The sequence below is a fragment of the Panthera pardus genome, unplaced genomic scaffold (genome assembly GCF_024362965.1).
Source record: "Panthera pardus isolate Hobbes unplaced genomic scaffold, ASM2436296v1 HiC_scaffold_8, whole genome shotgun sequence".
Classification (NCBI taxonomy): Eukaryota; Metazoa; Chordata; class Mammalia; order Carnivora; family Felidae; genus Panthera; species Panthera pardus.
Genome location: NW_026527013.1, coordinates 37,252,444 through 37,277,022, shown reverse-complemented (window position 1 = coordinate 37,277,022; position 24,579 = coordinate 37,252,444). Strand labels below are relative to the sequence as shown.

Sequence of the window (24,579 nt, the reverse complement as noted above, 5' to 3'; positions counted from 1 at the left end):
TACGGATCACGAAAATGTGTCTTCACCTTTTGTTAAAGGAGAGTCTTGCCTAGATTTTATTGAGCTATAATTCATCAGGGGATGACCTGGGTGTGGGTGTTACTGGACCACCAAGACCAGGTTCTCCAGTCTCAGTGTCTTAGTAATGAACACTGATCGAAAGGGAAACAAAGCAGGTGGCGTTTATTAGAGATAGGTGTATACAGTGGAGCCAGCAAGAAAGAGGAATATCGCTCCCCCAAAAGGGTGGTGTGCCAGGCTTATAAAGGCACTTTTCCAAAGGGTGAGGGGCTGGGAGTGGGGAAGCATCCTTCAGTCCCACAGTCACTATCTTATGGTTGTTACTTTTCAGTGGACACAAGACAATCACAGGATGTCTTTTTCCATGGTTGACGTCCTTTTAGAAATACTAGTGCAGTCAGGCTTTAATTGTTATTTCTACTTTTGCCCAGACAACCATTACTCCTTAATAGCTGTTCTCTCTTTTGTTCACTTTTCCAGAAGTTTCCAGTATGGAAACTGTTAACCCTTGCCTTAGACCAGTGCCTTTACAGGAATTAAGATCCTCTTGCTTTTCTTATACCTTCTCAATGGGAGCCCTTTCTGCTTTGTTTTTGAAATGTTAGTCATCATTTCTTTTGGTGCCTGTGCTTTTTCTCTAGCCATGTTCCACTCTCTTTCTCATTTGATGATGTGTTTTTGGAAGACCCTCTGTTTTTAGTGATCTAGGAAAATCATAGCACCTGACATGTTGTAATTGTTTATTGATTCGGAAAGCAGCCAACCCTGTGTAACATTTCAGAAAGCTTTCTAGAAAATGAAAGAAGCGTATGTTAGTACAAAGGTTTTCCTTTTCTTTCCTTGCCGCTTCCTTCCTCCTTCCCATCCCTTCCCTTTCCTTCTCGCCCCCTACCGTCCCCCTCCATCTCTCTCTCTGTCTCTGTCTGTCTCTTTCTTCCTCTCTCCCTTTCTCTCTCTCTCTTTCTTTTTTTCTTTTTTTGGCATTTCAAATGATCCTGGGTTCTGGACTTCAGTGTGGATGTTGGGTTTGACTACAAGAGGAAAACAATCAGACAAATATTTTATTTATGTATTTTTAAAACTGTCTGCATTATGCACTGACAGAATTAAATATTTTGATATTTATTTAATATAATGTAAATCTATCTTTTGGTCAAAATAAGCTGTGAATCTTTATGCTTTTATCAGAAACGGTTTATAAAGAATCATGAACTAAATATGAAATTCTACTTTTTTCTTATATTAATGTTGTGAATTCATTATGCTGAACAAAATGATCATTGTAATTTCATTGGATGGCATGTCAGTATTTTATCAGGAAGGAAAAGTTTTTACTATTAACATGTTTTGACCTCAAACTTAATTTTGTTTCTTCCTCTCTCAGACACAGCCTCCAGTACATCAAGGTAAGATTTTAGGTTTTAGTAGTCTTTGTAATTTTTTTTCATTACTCGTGTTTGGTGTGGGTTTAAATTTTTTAACTAGGGATAAATATGGTGACTTCTGATGTCTAATTGACTTGTGAACTCTTGAAAACCTTTCTCTTCCCTGTTAGAGGCTAAGTGACAATGTGGAGGGATTTTCCTCTCTTAAGACAAGAGACCAGGGGAGGAAAACATCACAGGAGGAAGGAGAACAGAATGAGTGTGATTTTGCATAGAAATGATTAGGAAAGAAGTGATGATATGAGCCTGAGGTGTGGAGTGAGTACTTTGCCATGACCTGGCTTTTGGTGAAATGTGAAGATGAGAAAACCCTCTTTGAGTCTGTCAAGAAGCCTAAGCATAGAGAAGAAACCAGGTATTGCCAGGCAGGGTGTGTGTCACAGGAGAGGGTTAAACCAAGGTTTTGAGTCTGAGGTGGAGGGAGCCATTCATGCCAGGGGAAAAGTGAACTTGTTGCAAATGGCGGGTAATCTATTCTGCACGGACCCCATGGACTGTGGTGATTCTGTGGTGCTGTCTGTTGAGAGGCAAGGTGGCTACCTGACGCTTAACAAGCCCTCAAAGACTGGTTGGTGTTGATCACTGTAAATGCAGCGGTGGTGGTGATGAGAAGAGTGACCTCAGGGCATGAGAGCTCTCGCATTGGGCCAATGTAAGAGGAGTTTGCACTTTGTGTCTGTTAGAGGAGTCAGTGTTCTAGAGCTTACACGTATAGGAATGTCAGTGAAATGAGGTTTCTTGGGTTTAAAATGCTGCTGAAACTTGCTTTCTTCAGGCACAATGAGAAAGCTAAAAAGTTAGTTACACCCATGTGTCAGATCATGTGTCTGTGCTGCTAATACAGTGGGATTATTCGATGTCACTGGTTTGGTAACAACCTTAAAAATTGTTTTATCTCCTTTTAGTTAATTTACAGCAAAAAACTGCAAAGATCAACCCGTTGGAGAAAGAAAACCCAGAGCTGGCTGAAGCAATATCCATGTGGGAAGAGAAGGTAGCATTGCCCTTTCAAATATTTCTTGTGACTTCATTTTGATTAATTTTATCTCTTGGAGTTCATCCTACTGACCTATTTCATGTGTTCTATAAATACTTCCCATTCAAGACAAGCTTCACAAATGGAATAAAAAACTACCTTTTTATTTGTGAAAGGAGTCACACATTAGACATAGGCTTATCTACCACGATGCTATTTTTGAATTCTGATTCCTTTTTCATATGTTTTGTATCTACATCAATGAATTAAAGATACATCTTCAAGAAGCTAAGAGAGAAAGTAACATTCACTCTGCTGAAGCTCTTAAGTTGAAAGTAAGAATCCTTTCTTTGCCTGGATTGCGTTCTAAAAACACAAGTAAAATTAATGAATTGTTACGACTCATTCAACATGTTTTGTTGAAGGAGAACATCAGAAAAGTTGAGCACTTCGATAAAATTTTAAATGACACCCTTCAAAGTGCACATGTTACTTTGCAATCAGAGAGAGAGAGAGAGAGAGAGAGAGAGAGGGGAATGTCAAGAATCAGGAAGTGCTAAGAGTTGGCTGCTTTTACTGTAATTTGACTTTGGAGACTTTTTGTTCATTGGGTGAGGTGAGCATAGCATATTCGCTTGCTGTTTACCACAGTAGAGAGTGGGCCTCTGGGAGACAAAGCTCCATCTGCACAGCTGGAATTTCACTAGGACCACCATGAGGAGTTTGCTGTTTCAAGGACTAGGAAGTATGTTTTATTTTCACAACTAGGTCATTACCACATCATTCAGACCTGCCCTCCAAGATATGGAGAAAATCCCCCAAGATAGTTGAGAGATGAAGGGCAATAGCAAGTTGTATACTGCCTTCTTCTCTTAATGCTCAGCAATGTTCAGTGTGAATAGAGGAATATTCTCCTAAGAAAGCCATTTGTGAGCCCTTTGACTTGAACTATTTTCCATGTTCTTTGCCTTCTCCTTGTTGTATTTATGCCCCAGGATCTTTCTTTGTTGCCATGCACAGTCCTGTTGCACTCACATTGTTGTGCGATCATTATTTCTTGAATGTATTTTCTCCTATCTGTCCTAAAGTCAGAAGATGCAAACGGTCAATTTGAGGATCCAGAACTGAGAGCCTTGAAGTCCAATAAATGTGAACTGGAAGGTATGTTGTCTGTTGGGGAGAAATCCCCATGTGGTGGCAATGACTTTGCATTGGGAAGGGAAAGAATGCCTTCTTGCCTTCACACTAGTTGCCCTTTCCTGTCACCCCCAAACCAAGTCTCAGGTCATATGCACATGCACAAAATAATCCATTTTTTTTTTTTTTTTTTTTTTTTTTTTTTTTTACAGAAAGGAAAAAGGCCCTGGAAGACGTTTATAATTCTTTGAGTTCTCTTACAGCAATCAGGGAAGAAAAAGCCAAAAGGCTGAAGGAGAGAGCAGACATCCTTGATAAATCCTCTGAAGAAAGAAAAATGGCTACAGCAAAGTAAGACGTTCATGTGATAATGGTCCCGAGTACTGTTGTATGAATGAATGTGGTGGCCGCTATAGATAAATATATTTCTTCTAGAATTGGATCCAAGAGTATTTTTGCCAAATGCATTCAGGAGAATTGTGCCTGCCCTTCCTACCTGGCTTCCTATAACCTGCATTTTCCTTTCTGTCCTTAGTGCTTGTCACACATTCTTGTGTCATGTACTTGGGGTAGAAGAGGGAAGATACTGGCATTAAGCACACTGATAACAGGATCCCCTCCGGATCCATTTACATTGTCCTATAGGTTTCAATCCCATCCCATGGTCTTATCAGCCAGGAATTAGGTCATCTTTGTTCAGCACCAGACTTGGGTCAAAAATATTTAGGGAAAACATTGAATTATCTTGCTGCAGAAACCATGGGAGTTTCTTTCTAGACTGTGGGTTGGGATGCCATCAGTACTGCATCTCTTCATCCAGTCTGCAAGTGAGACTCGTACGAAGTGTGTCTTCATGGGTTCATTAGAAATTTGGTGCCCCAGGCGCATGTTTCTTCTTTTGTCCAGTATTTCCTTTTGTTCTCAGGAGGGGGGCCTTTAGAGCCCCTTATTCACATTGAAAAGGAAATGCTTCCTTGTCTTCCCTGGAGACTCAGCTTCTGTTAGTCCTTTCCACACCCGGGGTGGAGCCTGCTCTGTCTCACTGGCATCTTGTTTTTGTTAATGTGTAAGCTCTTTGTGGGAGCAGGTAGAGCACCCTGACCACCTTCTATCTTCACCCCCTTACAACAGAGCCTCTACATTACAGCCACCCCAGAAAACACTTGCTGAAGGACTACCTGAGAGGCCAGAAGGAAATGCATGTACCTTTCTCTGTCTAGTGCTTTTGTGTCCACTACTAACAGTCTTTCAGTTTTGCATGTGATTCTTGACTACATCCAGTGCCAAGTTGAAACCCTTTAAAGCAACACCATGCACAAAATAGTCTGAGGGCAACACAGCAAACCAGCCTTTCTAAGCATTTCCCTTTGCTGCCTTCACTGTCAATGAACTGAGTCTTGTTCAAGTAGACTGACTCCATGAAGTTGATAGTTTTCCATCTGAAATCTGTTTCCTGAAGATAAGAGCCTGACTGTGGGACAGTTCACATCATGTTATATTTCAGCATATATTGCCACTCTAAGATTGGCCTTTCCCTCCACCAGGATCTTTGAAAGAGGGGGCAGGGGTTGCACTCCTGAACCTTAGTGATGTGTGGGAGTGATTTGCAATGCTGGTGAAGCCATATCCTGGAAGGCTGTCTTTCATACTCAGTGTCTGTGTCAGGGTACAACTTTTGGACTGAGATTCAGTGCACTGCCCCGTGGAGGTGCAAGGCAATGATGATCCCCTGCCTCATCCTAATGGGTACAGTTGGTCAGGCACAGGTTTTCACACTGACCTGGAATAGGCCTTCTCCATCTCAAACAAAAGACCAACTCTGGGAAGGCACAAGGTGCAATGTTATTTGATGACTTGACGATGAAGGAGTAGAAGCAGAGAACTAGACAGGCGGCTCTGATTGTAGGCGACTTGGCAGCAGACGGAGGTTGAATGTTCTTTAACATTAAATGGGGTCTTCATTTCTCTGACTGTGTTGTCAGTCTGTGCATCGTTGGGGGAGGGGATAGGGATATTGGAATCTAGGCGTTAAGAGAGCTGAGAAGGAAAAAGGCAGAATTTCTGGACCTTGGCTACTGGACTATGTATATATCTTTCCCATCTTAGGAATCTGGATATGACAAACTGTGAACTAGTGGCAATGAAGAATCAGATGGCAACTGCAGAGGAAGATCTGAAAATAGCTACAAGGGACATACACAAGTGCAAGTGAGTTCAGATACTAATTAGCAGTGGCTCATGAAACCCCTGTTCGTTTCTTAGTTCTAACCTTTGTACAATGGGTAGACTCCATGAATATAGTAATATAAACACAAATTCAGAGGACATATCCGTAGAGAATTAACAGACAGGAAAAGATAAGTATTAGAAAGAATAAAACAATTAAGTTACTAAACATTTCTGGGTCTCCAGCATTGACCTGCCCATGTAGAAACTTCATCCGTGCCAACGTTCCTGAGGGGTGGTGTCAGTTGTCATAATCTATAGGAAAGCAGTGTGTCATAGGATGAAATCCTATCCATCAAGAAGGTAGTACCACCTGATGGTCCTGGTCTTTGCAACCCTAGGAAACCTGGTGAGTACACAAGTTAAAGGAGAATAGAGCTTTATGTTGGCTTTATGATGAAAGTCACTTGTCACCTGATGAATTAGGGCAAGATTGAAAATGGAAAAGAATTCTATGACCTCTGAACCCTACGGGCTTGGAATGATGAGTAAGGAGAGGATGGAACAATAGCTTTGGTTCTGCACATTTATAATTGTGTGAAAAGTGTTTCATGTGAAAGGATAAATTGTATTGGGGGAAGATATGAGGATGATGGGAACATGAGCAGATTATTTATAATCCTACCTAATATTAGACCTTATTTGATGAAACCAATTGTATCTCACAGACAGCAAATTGAACAAACACGAGAACAGCTGCAGAAGGCAGAACTCACCTTCACACACCAGGTAACGTGAGTTCTGCCTGACATATTGAACCCTTAGTACCTCATGTGGTTGAGTGTAGTGGCCCTTGGAATTCCTAAACACGGACTTTTCATTGTTGCTTTTTCAGGTCGCAGTTTATGAGCATAATACTCAGGACACCTGGGTAAGTGTTTTCTTTTTTCCTCCTCTCTCTCTTTGGTGCACAGTCTGGCATGACTGAAGGTGGATGTGTTTTTCTCCCCTAGATCAAGGCTCGGATCTGGGAGAGGAAAATGGCGGAACAGAGCCGAGAGGTTGCCCGCTTGAAACACAGGTGTGCGAGCGTGACATGAGTTTTTATGGGTGTTTTGAGGGATGACAGCTGTGCTGTTTAGTGTCTAGTCAGAGGACGTGGCGTTGCAACTCTTACAGAAGTCCATTCTTTTTCTGTATCTAAGACTGGATGTGATGGAAGGAAAGAGGCTGCTTGAGAGATACAGGAGACAGAGACCAATGCCTGGAAGTCCAGAGATGCAGAACTCTGCGAGGAGAGGTAAGGGGCACGTGGTGATGTGCAGGAGCCTCATTTCTGCGGCAAAGCCTTTTCCTGTGGGTGATCATCGTGTGTCCTGGACAGAACCGCAAACACTAAGGACAGCAGGTGGTCTGAAGGGGTGACAGAAGGGTCTTCTCCGCTGGTACTGCAAGCAGTGAGGCACTTCTCCCTGTGAATGGTGGAGCTCATGCCCCTCCTCTGACTGTGACCCTCCCACCTCCTCTAGCATCCCCCTGTCTGAAGAGCCTGGAAAGGATGACAGGACAGGGGTCTCATCCTTCTTCCCACCCGGACTCAATGTGAAGACTTTAGTTTATTTGAGGAGAAACTCATTTATTTACTATTTTCATTGCTCCTTTATTTTTATTTTTGTGAACTATAGACCTACATTCCTGAATCCAAGCTCCAAATAGCTTCGTCCTCTGATGTTATCAGTGCAACTCTGCAGCTTCACGGCTAAACACCCATAGTTTTCCTTTTCTCCTTAATATAATATCAGTCAAGTTCAGTTCCATTCAGAAATAGTTACATAATACCGGCTCCCATGTGGAAGGCAGCTTATAGATGAGCTGAAAGAATGAACAATTTGCCTGGAGTCAGAAGAAACACACCCATGCTCTTCTGTGGAGGGTTTTTTGATGTTATCCACCAACTGACGCTCTCATTTTAATTTTTATCTGAAATGAGATGCTGAGTTATTACCCCTAATGTGTATTGAGAAATGGCTGTTTTGGTGACGATTTCCTGATTTCTCTTTGAGCTGCCCTGTTGAAAGTTATTTGACTAATTATGAAGAACATGAGCCAGGACCCTATGGTTTCTTCATTAAGATATGATGGGATGGATCTCCCCCTTATCACTGGGGTCAACTGAGGCTTGTGGGTTACTCTCTGCCTCTCCTCCTTGTCCTGAGTGTGGGCAAGAGTTTAACACGTCACAAAATGTGGTGTTTGTGTGAATTCTGCAGAGTCTACTAAAATCAGAGTAAACCTCTATCCCTTTTAGAGCCTTCAGCCGAAGCTGGTGTCACTCCCATGAGTCACAACAACAAGCAGTCTACCAACAATGCCGAGAAGGACAAGGTAAATGCTGGGGCCATTTTCAGTTGTAAGTCTGTCAGGAAACCCTCCTTTGCGGAACAGCATGCTCTGCGGCCTTATCCCTGTTTTGTGTGTTGTGTGATATGTCTGCCTATTTATATTTTCCAAATTCACAGCCTGAACCTAAGACTCTACAGGCTTCTGTCTTTTCAGCCTGTCATCTTTTTTCTGGTCAGTTTAGTAGCCAAAGGAACTTAGAAGTTGAGCACCTTATGGCTTTTCCCTTGTTGTGTTCAAAATAACAACAACAGGAAGATACACTGCACTCTATAGCAAAGTCTCTAAGCTTGTTGACTCCTAACACACTACCTCTCTGTGGGATCAGTGTTGTTGTTATTTTCCTCTTTCTGGTCACACGATTCATGTGTGAAGACTATCTGTTAATTGTAAACGTGAAAAGACTTCCCTCCATCTTTATATTGTGTGCCTTGTACAATTTATGATGGTTTTAGACAAAGTCATTGTCATAACTCACCACCTTCACGTCTTCATGGGTAAATGAACTGTTTGGAATCCTTTCAAGCAGTATCTTAGGTAAAAGTATTCTGAACACAAGGTCCTTCAGTTTTATTCATATGAGCAGGTTCTCTTGTGTCTCCAGTCAGTGTTAGAGCTGATACCATCGCTCATGACACATCCCTGGAAATGTATACCAAAGTCAAAACACATTTACATTAACTGTTTCACGAATGTCTGCCTCTTTTTTCCCATAGGATGTATTACTCTGTGTCTTGTAGTGTACACAAAATCAGAATTCCTTATGAATTCAGGTAAACACTTGTGGGCCTAGTACTCATTGATATGTAATATGTTCCTCACAGCAAACATTTCCTCAGGTCCCCTACAAGACTCCCGGCATCCCCAACTCCCGAGTGGTTTCTTGGCCTTTGACAGCACTTGCAGAAAGTAGGAAGACCTCTTTCTCAGTGAGGGAAGCAGAGGGGGCCAAGTGTGGGGCCGGCAGGCAGAACTTTTTCCCAAGAGTAGCTGTCATTTCATGTGCAAAGAATGAGCTGTGTATTTGCACCCAATGTTTTTATGTTCGGAATAAGGCAAAAACAGAGCTTCTGCCATCACTGTAGTGGAAGGATGCAAGGTGATCCTGGACATGGATGTCTGCCTGTCTGGAATATGCTGCTTCATTAGTTTGGAATTACTTATTTAATCCTGTAAGAGGGGATCATTTTGTTCTAAATTCTCAGACATGGGCAGGGACATGTGGTGACAGTAGTTTAACCGCCTGCGTTTAGTTGCCTAAGCTGTAGGTGGTACCCAGTGGCAGGGACAGAGTTTTCAGGTACTGATGCTACTCTCTTGGATCCTGGTGGCAGAGAAGGGGGCAGGTGCTGGCCCGTACTTCTATGGGTTTCAGCTGCTTTGGGGATTGGTTCTCTTGTGTGGCATCTGCACGTAGCTGTCACTTCCGTTCTGCAGGGCAGTGTGGATCCGTGGCAACCTCCTCCATTAACTGGAAGATTCTGCACACCCTACTCTAGAGGTCACCCTTTGATCTGGGCACATCCACCTCCTGTACCAGGTTTGGGATCACCCCGAACCCCTCCACCTGCACCACTTGGTAAGATGATCTGGGCAGTATGAGTTGGCTTGCTAAGAACCTTCATCTAATTTTTGTTGTTGTTGAGTCTTTTTTAAAGAAATTTGTTAATGTTTATTTATTTTTGAGACAGACAGAGACAGAGCATGAATGAGGGAGGGTCAGAGAGAGGGAGACACAGAATCTGAAGCAGGTTCCAGGCTCTGAGCTGTCAACACAGAGCCCGATGTGGGGCTTGAACTCACGCACTGTGAGATCATGACCTGAGCCGGGGTGGGATGCTTGACCGACTGAGCCACCCAGGCGCCCCGTTGTTGAGTCTTGTACAAGGTGCAGAGGTGGTACCACAGATCATTGCAATGCAAGGAAAATGCCTGCCATCATCACCACATTCCTTGAGTTTCTCATGATTGACTTATCATCCTTGTGTCATTTCCCCCACCTTGTGTTGGTACAGGTGTCTCTTGTGGAGATGGAATGGGGCTGTATGCAGAAAAGCAGGCCTAGCGCTTCAGCAGATGTGTGCCATACACAGTCCATGTGCTGGGCGGTGGGAGGCATGAGGCTCCGCCTAACGTATATCCATCCAGTTGAGCCCCCAGTCATCCACAGTTGTTTGAGGAGTTATGAAAACACCTGAACCAGGGCTTTTATGGGTCTTCATCAGAGTTTAAAGAATGGTTCTCCCTTTACCTTGGGATCACCTGAAGCATGCGGGATACCCTGTGCATGTGATTTGGGATCTGACTGGGCCAAAGAGTTTCAGTTGCTTGAGGAATGAGGAGAGTGGTTTTGGTTTTGTGGGGGTTTTTTTTTGTTTGTTTTTGTGTTTTTGTTTTGTTTTTGTTTTTTTAATCTCTGCACAATCTACTCAAATCAGAATAAACCTCCATCCCTTGTAGGGCCTATTGCAGATCCAGATGTTGCTCCTGTGAGTAACAACAACACTGACTCTACTAACAGGACCACGAAGGACAAGGTAAATGCTGTGGACATTTTCAGTTGTAACTCTTTGGCAAAACCCTCCTTTTTCTGTTCAGCGCTCTCTCCTGGCTTTGTGTCTGTTTTGTGTGTTGTATGATATGTCTGCTTGTTTTTCTCATTTTCCAAATGCACAGCCTTCACCCAAGAGTCTACAGGCTTCTGTCTTTTCAGCCTGTCATCTTTTTTCTGGTCAGTTTAGTAGCCAAAGGAACTTTGAAGTTGAGCACCTTATGGCTTTTCCCTTGTTGTGTTCAAAATAACAACAACAGGAAGATACACTGCACTCTATAGCAAAGTCTCTAAGCTTGTTGACTCCTAACACACTACCTCTCTGTGGGATCAGTGTTGTTGTTATTTTCCTCTTTCTGGTCACACTATTCATGTGTGAAGACTATCTGTTAATTGTAAACGTGAAAAGACTTCCCTCCATCTTTATATTGTGTGCCTTGTACAATTTATGATGGTTTTAGACAAAGTCATTGTCATAACTCACCACCTTCACGTCTTCATAGGTAAATGAACTGTTTGGAATCCTTTCAAGCAGTATCTTGGGTAAAAGTATTCTGAACACAAGGTCCTTCAGTTTTATTCATATGAGCAGGTTCTCTTGTGTCTCCAGTCAGTGTTAGAGCTGATACCATCGCTCATGACACATCCCTGGAAATGTATACCAAAGTCAAAACACATTTACATTAACTGTTTCACGAATGTCTGCCTCTTTTTTCCCATAGGATGTATTACTCTGTGTCTTGTAGTGTACACAAAATCAGAATTCCTTATGAATTCAGGTAAACACTTGTGGGCCTAGTACTCATTGATGTGTAGTATGTTCCTCACAGCAAACATTTCCTCAGGTCCCCTACAAGACTCCCGGCATCCCCAACTCCCGAGTGGTTTCTTGGCCTTTGACAGCACTTGCAGAAAGTAGGAAGACCTCTTTCTCAGCGAGGGAAGCAGAGGGGGCCAAGTGTGGGGCCGGCAGGCAGAACTTTTTCCCAAGAGTAGCTGTCATTTCATGTGCAAAGAATGAGCTGTGTATTTGCACCCAATGTTTTTATGTTCGGAATAAGGCAAAAACAGAGCTTCTGCCATCACTGTAGTGGAAGGATGCAAGGTGATCCTGGACATGGATGTCTGCCTGTCTGGAATATGCTGCTTCATTAGTTTGGAATTACTTATTTAATCCTGTAAGAGGGGATCATTTTGTTCTAAATTCTCAGACATGGGCAGGGACATGTGGTGACAGTAGTTTAACCGCCTGCGTTTAGTTGCCTAAGCTGTAGGTGGTACCCAGTGGCAGGGACAGAGTTTTCAGGTACTGATGCTACTCTCTTGGATCCTGGTGGCAGAGAAGGGGGCAGGTGCTGGCCCGTACTTCTATGGGTTTCAGCTGCTTTGGGGATTGGTTCTCTTGTGTGGCATCTGCACGTAGCTGTCACTTCCGTTCTGCAGGGCAGTGTGGATCCGTGGCAACCTCCTCCATTAACTGGAAGATTCTGCACACCCTACTCTAGAGGTCACCCTTTGATCTGGGCACATCCACCTCCTGTACCAGGTTCGGGATCACCCCGAACCCCTCCACCTGCACCACTTGGTAAGATGATCTGGGCAGTATGAGTTGGCTTGCTAAGAACCTTCACCTAATTTTTGTTGTTGTTGAGTCTTTTTTAAAGAAATTTATTAATGTTTATTTATTTTTGAGACAGACAGAGACAGAGCATGAATGAGGGAGGGTCAGAGAGAGGGAGACACAGAATCTGAAGCAGGTTCCAGGCTCTGAGCTGTCAACACAGAGCCCGATGTGGGGCTTGAACTCACGCACTGTGAGATCATGACCTGAGCCGGGGTGGGATGCTTGACCGACTGAGCCACCCAGGCGCCCCGTTGTTGAGTCTTGTACAAGGTGCAGAGGTGGTACCACAGATCATTGCAATGCAAGGAAAATGCCTGCCATCATCACCACATTCCTTGAGTTTCTCATGATTGACTTATCATCCTTGTGTCATTTCCCCCACCTTGTGTTGGTACAGGTGTCTCTTGTGGAGATGGAATGGGGCTGTATGCAGAAAAGCAGGCCTAGCGCTTCAGCAGATGTGTGCCATACACAGTCCATGTGCTGGGCGGTGGGAGGCATGAGGCTCCGCCTAACGTATATCCATCCAGTTGAGCCCCCAGTCATCCACAGTTGTTTGAGGAGTTATGAAAACACCTGAACCAGGGCTTTTATGGGTCTTCATCACAGTTTAAAGAATGGTTCTTCCTTTACCTTGGGATCATCTGAAGCATGCGGGATACACTGTGCATGTGATTTGGGATCTGACTGGGCCAAAGAGTTTCAGTTGCTTGAGGAATGAGGAGAGTGGTTTTTGTTTTTTGGGGTTTTTTTTTGTTTTTGTGTTTTTGTTTTGTTTTTTTTTTTAATCTCTGCACAATCTACTCAAATCAAAATAAACCTGCATCCCTTCTAGGGCCTTTTGTAGATCCACATGTTGCTCGTGTGAGTAACAACAACACTGACTCTACCAAAAGGATCACGGAGAACAAGGTAAATGCTGTGCACATTTTCAGTTGTAACTCTTTGGCAAAACCCTCTTTTTTCTGTTCAGCGCTCTCTCCTGGCTTTGTGTCTGTTTTTTGTGTTGTATATGTCTGCTTGTTTTTCCCATTTTCCAAATGCACAAGCTTAACCCAAGTGTCTATGGGATTCTCTATTTTCTGCCTGTCATCTCCTTGTGGAAGGTGTAGAACCAAAGTGCCTAGGGCTGAGCACCCAAGGGCTTTTCTGGTATATACCTGGAAATAACCAGGGAGGAAGAGACCACCCTCCACCTGGAAGTCTTTTGGCATGACTTATTTTTTCTGGACCTCCTCAGTGTGGAATCATTGCTCTTGCTGTTTCTTCCTGTTCTGTTTCTGTCTAGGGGATTAATGTGTTCAGAAAATCGGCAGTTATCCTTATGTTTTGAAAATGCAAACTGCCTTCACTCCAACTTATATTTTTGTATGCGTCATTTAGAGTGGTCGTAGACAAAGTAAATTTAATACCCGTCAACATTCAGCCTTTCTGGTTTTTTTTTTTTTTTTTTTTTTTTGTAAACGTGCTGTCTGGAATCCCTTCAGGTGTGCCCTGGGTATACATATTCTGAACTACGAGAGGTGACATATTTGTCCTAGAAAACACGCATTGCAACATGCGTGGTGAAGAGAGACAATCTGCAATTACCTGCATTGTAATTCTCCACTGTGTCGTGTTCACATGAGCACGTTCTCTTGTGTCCTGTGTCACTGTCACAGGTGATACATGGAGATGTACAGCAGAAACAAAAGTGTATTTGTGTTAATTCTGTTATTTAGAATTTCGGCTCATCTTTTAGAGAACAAAAGTACCCTGTGAGTTTTACTGTATTTAACTGAGAAGTACCACTGAATGAAAATAAATTAGCTAAGCCTACCTAACATGTATAGGTAACATGTTTCTCTAAGGACATGCTTTTCGAGGTTCTCTGTATGACCTCAGTATCCCCATGCCCCAACATGTCTCTGTGCCCATGGATAGCACTTGCAGAGAGGAGAAGATTTCATTGTCGGGAGAGAAGCAGATCGGGCACAGGCGGGGGCTTAGAGGCAGAGCTTTGAGCCACGATTGCTGTGATTCCATGTGTGGAGCCTGGGATTGTAATTCCTTCTCAATCTGTAGTTCTTCACATACAAATAAGCAGCCTCTGTGGTGGAGGTGGATGCGGGGTGGAAGGTGATTCTGGACTTAAATGCCTTCCTATCAGGAATATGCTATTTTATTAATTTGGTACTCATTCCATAAATCCTCTAGGACAAGAGCTTGCTGTTCTACATTTGCCCACATGTGGGAACACTGGTTTGTCCCCATAGCATCCGTTCCCCACCCCCAAAGCATAAGTGGAACCCAAAGTATGGGTAGAGATTTTGGCGCTGATGCTGCCCTCTTGGAACCTGGTGGTGGGGAAGCTGGCAGGAGATGAGCACTGCTTCTTTGGTTTGCCACTTTTTGCTGATGTTGGTGCTTTGCTCTGTCCTATGAACATAGCTTTCATTTCTGTTGCGCAGGCCATTATGAATGCAAGAGGGCCTGGTCCTTCCCCAGGATCGCCTTGCAGGCTGTCCCCCATGGACCACCCTTCACCACCAGTCACGGGCTATGGGCCACCTCCGCCTCCTCCACCAGCTCCTCCACGTACTAAATTTGGTAAGATGACCTGAACTGGATGAGTGACTGATAAAGCGTATTCGTCTTCTTCGTGAAAGACTTGGTGGCATTGATGTAGGGATGCTTGTGAGGGCTTGGCCATTCAACTGCAAACCTGCCTGAGGACAGTGTCACATATCTCAAGTTTCTCAGGACATAGTGTACAATGGGCTGTGTCATTTCCCTATAATGAGGTCAGCTGTAGGTCTCTCTTGTCTACAAGAAAGAGGATTTTTATACAAAGGCAGATGTCTCAGGAGTACTGGTGCCTGTCTTAGACACAATGTTTTGAGCTCCGTGAAGGATGAGATGCACCCCTAAGTGTAGGTGCCTCAGGTATCCCGTCTGAAAGGGGGCACATGCATTATATGACACAGACCTTGTGGTCACCATAGTGGAAGTACCAGTGAAGGATCCAGTGCAAAACTGGGGGAAACTTGAATCATGCAAGAATAGAAGGGAAGTTGAGCACAGTAAGCAGAGTTTGAGGAGGTGCAGAGGGGACGGCATTGGGGTCAGTAGGATGGACTTGGAGGCCATCTCTGGCAGGGCCCACAAACTGGGAAGGGAGCATGAGGACAGTGTAAAGTCTGCAAAGGACTGCTGCACGGGTTCAACCACAATGTAGAATGCAGTCATCATCTCTGAAATGTCAACGTTACCAAGTGCAACTAGTTCATAATCTAAATAAAGTTTGTTGTTTCCCTTGGTTTTCTGAAGGGTCTGGACATGTACGAAGAATGTTCTGGGAGACTTGGGATATTAAACTTAGTCTTAGGAATCGCTTGTCTGCCTAAGTTTGTGTGTCTCAGTGAGACTAAATGTGAAGGCACGTTGTAGATCAGCTGTGCCGCTTCCTTGGCCTTCAGCCTGAGTCAGACTCTTGGTGGGAAACTCAGGGGCGAGGAGGAGCCGCCCCTGCTGTACTCTGGTCACCACACCCATGCGTCTGCTGTCACCACCCTGCCTGCAGGTTTGCGCCTCCGAAACTTCCCTCGCAATCTCCTGAGGCTTTGCCTGTGTTCCTGCTGTGTCAGCTCTAACACCAGCTCTCGGCGGTCATCTCAGAGCCTCAGGTTTGTAATCTGAGAAACAGGGACAATGTTGGTTTCTGAGGTCAGTACGATGAAGAGGTGAGAAGCACTTAAGGAATTTGTAAAATGTATGGGATGAGTGGACACTCACCCTTCTCAGGGTGGAAATGAATGTATCTCCACACAGAAGGTCATCGACAGATGTTCATCCAATTTCATGAAACTAAGAGTGTAATGCCTGAGGCTGAGAGGTTGGCAATCCCTGTTTCAAAAAATACGGCAAAGACCCCTGTGTTTTTTCTTTTAACATTCAGGTCCTACTTTACGAAAAAGAAAAAGATAACTGTGATACTGTGTACATTCAGGGATCTATATCTAAGATTTGAAGACAGTCATAATCCCTTAGAGGTAGACACACAGATGCAGCCACACAATTAAGTGTTCATCCAAGGCCACAGATATATTGTTGAAGACAAAATACATCGAGGAGAACACAAGATCCCATTGCAATAACCCAAAATCTCGTTGCCTTACAGGAGAATGTGAAGTTCGAAGAGGACCCTGAACTGTGACCAATAGGCTGTGGTGATGTGATATATTTAGAAAAGTTGTCTGATATGCGTATTTGACTGAATTCTTTCCCTGACCATTCCTGTCCCCTCTATTTTGTTTTTCCTCGTTTCCCCTAATAAACCCATCACAGTTCTGTATCTCTGTCATTATCTGCTTCCAGGAGGACCTACGGTCATTCTGTGTTGATGTACACAGTGTGACCCCTGTATACACGGTCACAAACAGGTAGAATCTACAGTTATGGGGCAGAAGATAAGTGTTTGAATTGTATTGACTGCCCATGTCCCGCTGGTTCCTTCTGGGGTGGTGGCCACAACCTTCCTCCAGATCTGGTGACAGTTGTGTTCACTCGTCCATAGATCCTCGCCAGCACGTGGCACTTCCTACTCACCGTGGTGTGTGCTGATCAGCAGGGCAGCTATCAGCCCCCAGGACATGGCTGATTCATGATTGCAAGACATGGATGAGGGGTCAGCAGTGTCTCGGGTAGAACAGTGAGGAAACCCTGCATGAATCCACATGTTGTGGATTTGCCCACGTACCAGCTACCTCACGGTAGCACCAATCCAGGTGGGAGCTGAGGTAGACTCATGGTAGTAGTTGTGGGTGTGAGTCTTATAATGGCCCATATTCCTCTCAGTGTTTTCTGTTTTTATCTTTTATTTTGATGCAATGTTTATTTTTGAGTGACAGAGAGAGCACAATTGAGAGAGGGGCAGAGAGAGAGGGAGACACAGAATCCAAAGCAGGCTCCAGGCTCTGAGCTGTCAGCACAGAGCCCGACACGGGGCTCAAACTCACAAATCCTGAGATCATGACCTGAGCCAAAGTTGGACACTTAAGTGACTGAGCCACCAAGTCGCCCCGCCCCCCACTGTTTCCTTTTTGAGGGCCTGGCAGGGCAGATGTCAATGACATGATACCCATTCCTTCCGCACCACCAAGGAGGAGTTGGGTGTAAGCATGTGACTCTTTCCGGGTCCTCAAAGCCCATGCATTCTGCCCCAGAGCCCCTGACTCCTGCTGGGCCCTCCTTCCTCCCAGGTTATGGAGGCAACCAGCCTCCATCCACGTTGGGGTCATGGCTGGGCCACCAAGGGCTCAAAATCTGGCTGTCCACATGCTTCCCTGCGGTGGCTGGGAACAGCAGTGCTCCAGTAAAGGTCAGCATGAGCAGCTTCTCTAAACAGGATTCTCATCCACTGTGATCAGGGCCTGAGCTAAAACATGACAGGGGAGAGGGGGACACAGGAGATGTGGTGCTGTTTCCTGGACAGGGCTGCACAGAGCAGAAGGCCAAGGGCTGCTAATCTCTGGATTCTGGATGGTAGGTGAGCAGTTTAAAACACCACAGCCTTCTCTTACATCAAAAGAGAAACCTATATCTTCACCCAGCCTTCCTCTGGTATGAAGAGATGACAATTATTATTTGAAGGCACAATTATCTACCTATGAGTCTGATGGAAATGATTTCATCCGTCTTCGTCCATGAAGCACTTTTCATTGAAATTACCCATATAGAGGCAGGAAATTTATACCAGATGTGTAGCTCCCTCTAGATGCGCATTCTGACCTTGTCACATTTGTGTCCTCAAAGACATTATTGACAACTTGAAAAATAAGCTCTCCACATCAAGAAGGTGACATTAGAAAATGTGGTATAAATGGAATTTCATGTTCTCAATTAGAAATAATTTTTAATGGTGAAGGAGAAATTAATAATATTGTCATTTTTAATTGAAATATAGTAGACTCACCATGTTGTATTAGTTTCAGGCATATATCATGGTGATTCCGTGTGTATACATTACGCTCTCCAGGTACCTCTACAAGGGTAGCTATATTGCGAAAGCATGCAACGCTTTCTTACAGGATTGACGCTATTCTATGGGCTGTACCTTGGATCCCAATGGCTTATTCATTCCATAGCTGGAAGCCTGTATCTCTTTCTCAGAGGTGTCAACTTTTTTATTTACCCAAGTATTTCGGTGCTAAACACCATGACCTGTAGGTCAGCAGGTGTCATTTTGCAGTCTGTATTTCTGCGAATGCTGCTTAAAGCATTACACATGATATCACTAGGTCAATCAATTCGGTTTCATTCTGCACTCAGTAAAAAGGAGAAGGAAAAGGTTTCTTTGTGTCCCAAGCAAGCCCTTCGCCAAGACCCTTCCGGATCAGGAGAACAGGCTTCACTGGACCAGCTGCACTGTCAGTACTTCCAGCTGAGCAGCCATGGCCTTGAGCATTGCAGGAATTCGCACGGCGGCCGGCAGAGGGCGCGCACGCACCACGCCCAGGGAGGGGCCTGGCCTCTGCGTGGCCAGTGATGGCCTGAGAAGGCGCCCACTAGGCTTTTCTGATCCAGGGCGCCCCGGAGCTGGAAAGGCTTCCTTGCTTCTGAGGACCCAGTGCCACTGAGTGTGGGCAAAGAGCCAGAGCTGCGTTTCCAGCAGGTTCCCCCCCCCCCCCACCCCCGGGCCTGGGGGAGTCCCTGGAGGCTTCGCAGCCCCTTGGCGTCTCCTAGGTGATGGGGCTGAGTCCTGAGGCGGGGGAGGCAGGGCCTGGGCGGCTTCCCTGGAAGCGCGGGTGGTCGGTTGGCGCACAGTCCCTCGCTTTTTCTGGGCTGTTCCGTGATTTGTTCCTCATTTCCCCTGCCGGTATTTCCCTGGAGGATCCGTGGATTCAGGGGGTCCCGTGACGCCACGTCAGAGAGGCTGGGCTTGGTTTGTTCCAGGTTCAGGCTTGTTTCGGGGGAGAAATCCTGACACAAATTGGGAGGAACAGGAGCCGCATTCAGTTGGGAAGTGAAGCCGCCAAATGTTGACTCTCAGGACCTTCTAGAAGAATGGGCTGGGACCCAGCTCATTTTCATAATTTGAAACTATTAGCCAAGGTGCTTACAGTAAAGTCAAACAGATGTGTAGCTCCCTGGAAGTTGCATGCGACCTTGTCACATATGTGTCCATCAAAGATATTATTAGTGACTTTTCAGAGAAGCTCTCAACATCAAGATGGTTAGAGAATAAATGGAATTTCACAGAGTCTAAATTAGGCATGATTTTTTTTTAATTTTTAATGTTTATTTTTTTTCTTTTTTTGAGAGACCCCCAACTGGGGAGGGGGGAGAGAGAGGGAGATGCCAAATCTGAGGCAGGCTCCGGGCTGTCAGGCAGAGCCTGACGTGGGGCTCAAACTCATGGACTGCAAGATCATGGCCTGAGTCGAGGTCGGACGCTTAACTGACTAAGCCACCCAGGCGCCCCAGGAATGATTTTTTAATGGCAAAGAAGGAGAAATTAAAAATAGTGTAAAGGATGTCGATTATTTATTGAAATATTGTTGACACATTTGTTGTATTAGTTTTAGGCATAAAGTGTAGTCATTCCATATGTCTATAAATTATGTTGTACTTAACCACAAGTGTAGCTATCATGTGAAAGCATGCACCATTATTATTACAGGATTGACTCTATTCTATTGGCTGTACCTTGTAGCCCTAGGACTTATTCATTCCATAGCTGGAAGCTGGTATCTCTCTCTCAAAGGTGTCAGTTCTTTATGTAACCTAAGTATTTTGGTGGTAAACACAATTAGCTCTTGTTCAGCATGTGTAAATAGGTGGGCTATTGTTCTGTGACCCTTGCTGCAAGCGTTACAAATGATGTCATTACATAAATAAATGTGGTTCCATTCTTCACTCACAAGAAAGGAGAAGGAAAAGATTTCTTAGTGTCCCAGGCCCTGTCACTAAGACCCCTCCCAATGTGGAGAACAGGCTTATTTGCCCAGAACACCTTCAGTCCCTCAGCTGAGGGCCATGGCCTTCAACATTGCAGGAATTCCCATGGTGGCCAGCAGAGGGCGTGCGAGCACCACAAACCCTGGGGGCGGGCTCCTCTCTATGCACGGTGATTGCCGGCAGAGGGCGCCCCATCGGCTTTTCTGACCCAGGGCACCTCAGAGCAGGAAGGGCTTCTGTTGCTCCCAGAGCTCTCAGGGCCTCTGCCACTGCCTCAGGACAGAGACCAGAGCTGCGTTTGCAGCAGGTTCTGCCGCCCTCCCCAGGGGAGACCTTGGGAGCCTTGCAGCAACTTGGTGTCTCCTGAGTCGCCAGAGAGAAGCTGCCTTGTTGCACTGAGTGTTGAGGAGAGGGCCCTGGGTGGCTTCCCTGGGCACTGGTCAGTCGGTCAGCAGCACAGGCCCTTGCATTTTGTGGGCTGTTCCCGTGTTTCATTCCTCACTTTCCCGGACAGTATTTGAACAAGACGTATTTTATTAAAGGACCTGGGATCGCGGGGTCTCACGACATCACATCATGGATGCCGTGGATGGGTCGTTCCAGATTCAGGCTGGTTTCCAGGGAGAAATCCTGACAGAAATTCAGAAGACCGGGAGCTGCATTCAGTTAGGATGTGAATACATGAAATATTCGTCTCAGGACCTTCTAGAAGAATGAGCTGGGACCCACTTTCCGAGTCCTGCTGGAACCAAAGACCGAGGTAAGGGCACAAACTGTCCCCCACATTATACATGCTTTTAAAATTTTTCATGGTTATTTTTCCAACGTAGTGAAATGATTGAAAACTACAGAAAATCTGGTAGGTAGGTGTCATTAACCTTATGTAATAGTTTAGTTTAAATTCCAGGTGGTAAAAGTAGAGTGTAATATTAGTTTCAGGTGTACATATAGAGCAACACTTCCACACGTCACTGGGTGCTCATCCCAGGTGCACGTCTTAATCCCCATCACCTGTTTCACCCATTCCACGCCCCCCCCCCCATCCCACTGTGGAAACCCTCAGTTTGTTTCCTAGTTAAGAGTCTGTTTGTCACAGTCTCCTTCCCCCAATCCCCCCATCCCCGCCCCCTTTGTTTTGTTTCATTTCCATGTGTTAGTGAAATCATATGGTATTTGTCTTTGTCTGACAGGCTTATTTCACCCAGCATAACATTCTCTCGCTCCATCCACCTCATGGCAAATGACAAGATATCATGTTTTACAGCTAAATAATATTCCATTCCATATACTACATCTCAATTTCTTCATCTGTTGTTGGCAACTTGGGCAGTTTCCGTAATTTGGCTGTTGTAGCAAATGCTGCTGTATCCCTTTGAAGTATTATTTTTGTATTCTCTGTGTAAATATCACTTAGTGAAATTGCTGGATTGTAAGGTAGTTCTGTTTTCAATTTTTTGAGGAATCTCCATGATGTTTTGCAGAGTGGCTGCACCAGTTTGCATTCCTACCAACAGTGCGAGAGGTTTCCTCTTTCCCCACATCCTTTGCAACACATGTGGTTTCGTCATTCACTGATTTTAGTCATTCTGACAGATGTGATGAGTTATCTCATTGTACTTTTGAATTGTATATTCCTGAAGATCAGTATTGTTGAGCACCTTTTCATGTGTCTCTTGGCTATCTGTATGTCTTCTTTGGGAAAATACCTATTCGTGTCCTCTGCCCATTTTCAGTTGGATTTCTCATTTTTTGGGTGTGTATAACTTTATATATTTTGGACACTAACCCTTCATCAGATGTCGTTTGCAAATATGATCATGCTATAGGTTGTGTTTTAGATTTGTTGATTATTTCCTTGGTGACAGAAGCTTTTAATTTTTATGAAGTCCCATTCTTTTTGCTTGTGTTTCCCTTACCTCAGGAGATATATCAACAAAGGCGTGTGCACAGCCGTTGTCAAAGAAGTTACTGCCTGTGTTATCCTCTGGGATTTTTATGGTTTCGCGTTTCACACGTAGGTCTTTATCCATGTTGGATTTATTTTTGTGCATGTTGTAAGAAAGTGGTCTGTTGTTTTGTTTTGCAAGATGCTGTCTAGTTTTCTAAAAACATATTTTGAGACTTTTATTTAAGTGAATTTATTTATGTTTGAGAGAGAGAGAGAGAGCTTGCAGAAGAGGGACAGAGAGAAGTGGAGAGAGAGAATCCCATGCAGGCTCTACACTGTCAGTGCAGAGCCTGACACGCGTTTCAAACTGGTGAACACTGACATCATGACCTGAGCTGAATCCACAATTAGTTGCTTCCATGACTGAGCCACCCCTGTGTCCCAAGACTCTCTTTCGTTCATTGGATATTCTTTCCTGCTTTGTTGAGGATTAATTGACCATATAGATGTGAGTTCATCTCTGGGTTTCCATTCTATTGATCTATGTGTCTGTGTGTGTTTTCTTTTTCTTTCTTTCTTTCTTTCTTTCTTTCGTTCGGTTTTTTTTTTTTTTTTTTTTTGCCAGTACAGTGTTCTCATCACTACAGGTTTGTAATATAACCTAAAGTCTGGAATTGTGAGGTCTCCAGCTTTACTTTTCTTCTTCAAGTTTGTTTTGGCTGTGTGGGGTCTTTTGTCGTTCCATACAAATTTGGGGATTACTTGTTCTAGTTCTGTGACAAATGTTTCATTAGGGTGATAGGGATTGTATTACATGTGTAGATTGTTTTGAGGAGTGTATACATTTAACAGTGTTTGTTCTTCTCATCCATGAACATGAAATGTATTCTCATTTCTTTGTGTCCTCTTCCATTTCTTTCATCAGTGTTTCATAGCCTTTAGAGTATAGGTCTTTCACCTCTTTGGTTGGGTTTATTCCTGGTATGTTGTGGTACTTGGTGCACCTGTCAATGGGATTGATTCCTTACTTTCTGTTAATCCACGATTCATCTATAGAAGCGCAATGGATTTCTGTACATTAATTTCTGTATATTGTGACTTGTGAAACTCATGTATCACTTCCAGCAATTTTTATGGGGGTCTTTCATGTTTTTTATAGAGAGCATCATGTCAGTTACAAATAGCGAGCGTTCCACTTCTTCCTTGCCAATTTGGTGCCTCTTATTGCTTTTTGTTGTCTGATTGCTGTGGCTAGGATTTCCAATACTGTGTGGAGTAACAGTGGTGTGAGGGGTCATCCCTGCCTTGTTGCTGACCTTCGAGGAAAAGCTTTCAGTTTTTCCCCATTGAGGATGAGATTAGCTGTGGGTTTTTCACAGGTGGGCTTTACTATGTGCAGGTAGGTTGAGTCTCAATCTGCTTTGCTGAGGGTTTTTGTCATGAATGGATGTGACATTTTGTCAACTGCTTTTCCTGCATCTGTGGAAAGCATCATCTTGTTCTTATCCTTTCTACTATTACTGTGGTGCATCATGTTGTTTGATCTGTGAATGTGGAACCACCCTTGCAGCCCAGGAGTATATCCTACTTGATTATGGTCAATGATTCTATTAATGTATTGCTGACTTTAGTTTGAATGTATTTTCATGAGAATTTCTGCATACATACTCATCAGGCTATTGGTCTGCAGTTTTATTTAAAACAAATTCTAAATATATTTTAAAGGTTTATTCATTTACTTAGAGTACATAAAAGTGAGGGAGGGCAGAGGGATGGGAGAGAGAGAATCCTGAGCACGCTCCACACTGTCAGCGCAGGGTCCAATGTGGGACTTGAACCCAGGAACTGCAAGATAATGACCTAATCTGAGGTTAAGAGTTGGACAGTCAACCAACCGAGTCACCCAGGGGCCCCTGCAGTTTTCTGCTTTAAGGGAGTCTTTATCTGGCTTTGGTATCAGGGTAATGATGGCCTGATGACATGAATTGGTAAGTTCTCCTTTTTTATTTTTTGTAATAATTCGAGAAGAATAGATATCACCCCTTCTTTAAATGTTTGGTAGAATTCATCAGTGAAGCCAGCTGGCCCTGAACTCTTCTTGTGTTGGGGGAGATATTTTTTTTATTACTGATTCAGTTTCTTTCTGGTTTCAGATTTTATGTATCTTCCTGTTTCAGGTTTGGTAGTTTATGTGTTTCGAGGAATTTATCCATATTTCTCAGAGTGTCCAATTTGTTGCCTATAGTTTTCCCTAATATTATCTTCTAACTGTATTTCTGTGTTGTGGACTGTTATTTCTCCTGTCTTATTTGTGATTTTATTGATTTGAGTCCTTCCTCTCTTCTTTGTGAAAAGTCTGCCTAGGAGGTTTTCAAGTTGATTCCTGTTTTTAAAGAACCAGCCCCTGGTTTCACTGATTTGGTCTAGTGTTTT

The 24,579-nt window shown here is 44.0% G+C and overlaps 1 protein-coding gene and 1 long non-coding RNA gene across 2 annotated transcripts; both read left to right on the top strand.

The window, feature by feature from the left end:
* Nucleotides 1-1,195: 1,195 nt before the first annotated feature.
* LOC128775575 (uncharacterized) lies at nucleotides 1,196-3,758 on the top strand. The gene is made up of 3 exons (XR_008420372.1): nucleotides 1,196-2,460; nucleotides 2,715-2,777; nucleotides 3,531-3,758. It is a non-coding gene; the product is annotated as an uncharacterized LOC128775575 (long non-coding RNA).
* A 41-nt stretch (nucleotides 3,759-3,799) lies between these two features.
* LOC128775452 (transport and Golgi organization protein 1 homolog) lies at nucleotides 3,800-16,653 on the top strand. Its single transcript, XM_053896707.1, has 15 exons — nucleotides 3,800-3,930; nucleotides 5,686-5,787; nucleotides 6,474-6,534; nucleotides 6,641-6,676; nucleotides 6,759-6,826; nucleotides 6,951-7,045; nucleotides 8,054-8,130; nucleotides 9,583-9,724; nucleotides 10,606-10,682; nucleotides 11,527-11,611; nucleotides 12,078-12,281; nucleotides 13,156-13,232; nucleotides 14,771-14,909; nucleotides 15,883-15,985; nucleotides 16,480-16,653. Exons 1-15 carry the CDS (start codon nucleotides 3,917-3,919, stop codon nucleotides 16,487-16,489), a joined length of 1,290 nt encoding a protein of 429 aa, XP_053752682.1. The 5' UTR covers nucleotides 3,800-3,916; the 3' UTR covers nucleotides 16,490-16,653.
* Nucleotides 16,654-24,579: the final 7,926 nt, after the last annotated feature.

Bases quoted from the DNA above. Each gene is read 5' to 3' on its own strand.
- LOC128775452 (XM_053896707.1), top strand. The intron at 8,131-9,582 runs GTAAATGCTGGG...TCCGTTCTGCAG, and splicing joins ACAATGCCGAGAAGGACAAG to GGCAGTGTGGATCCGTGGCA. The intron at 13,233-14,770 runs GTAAATGCTGTG...TCTGTTGCGCAG, and splicing joins AAAGGATCACGGAGAACAAG to GCCATTATGAATGCAAGAGG.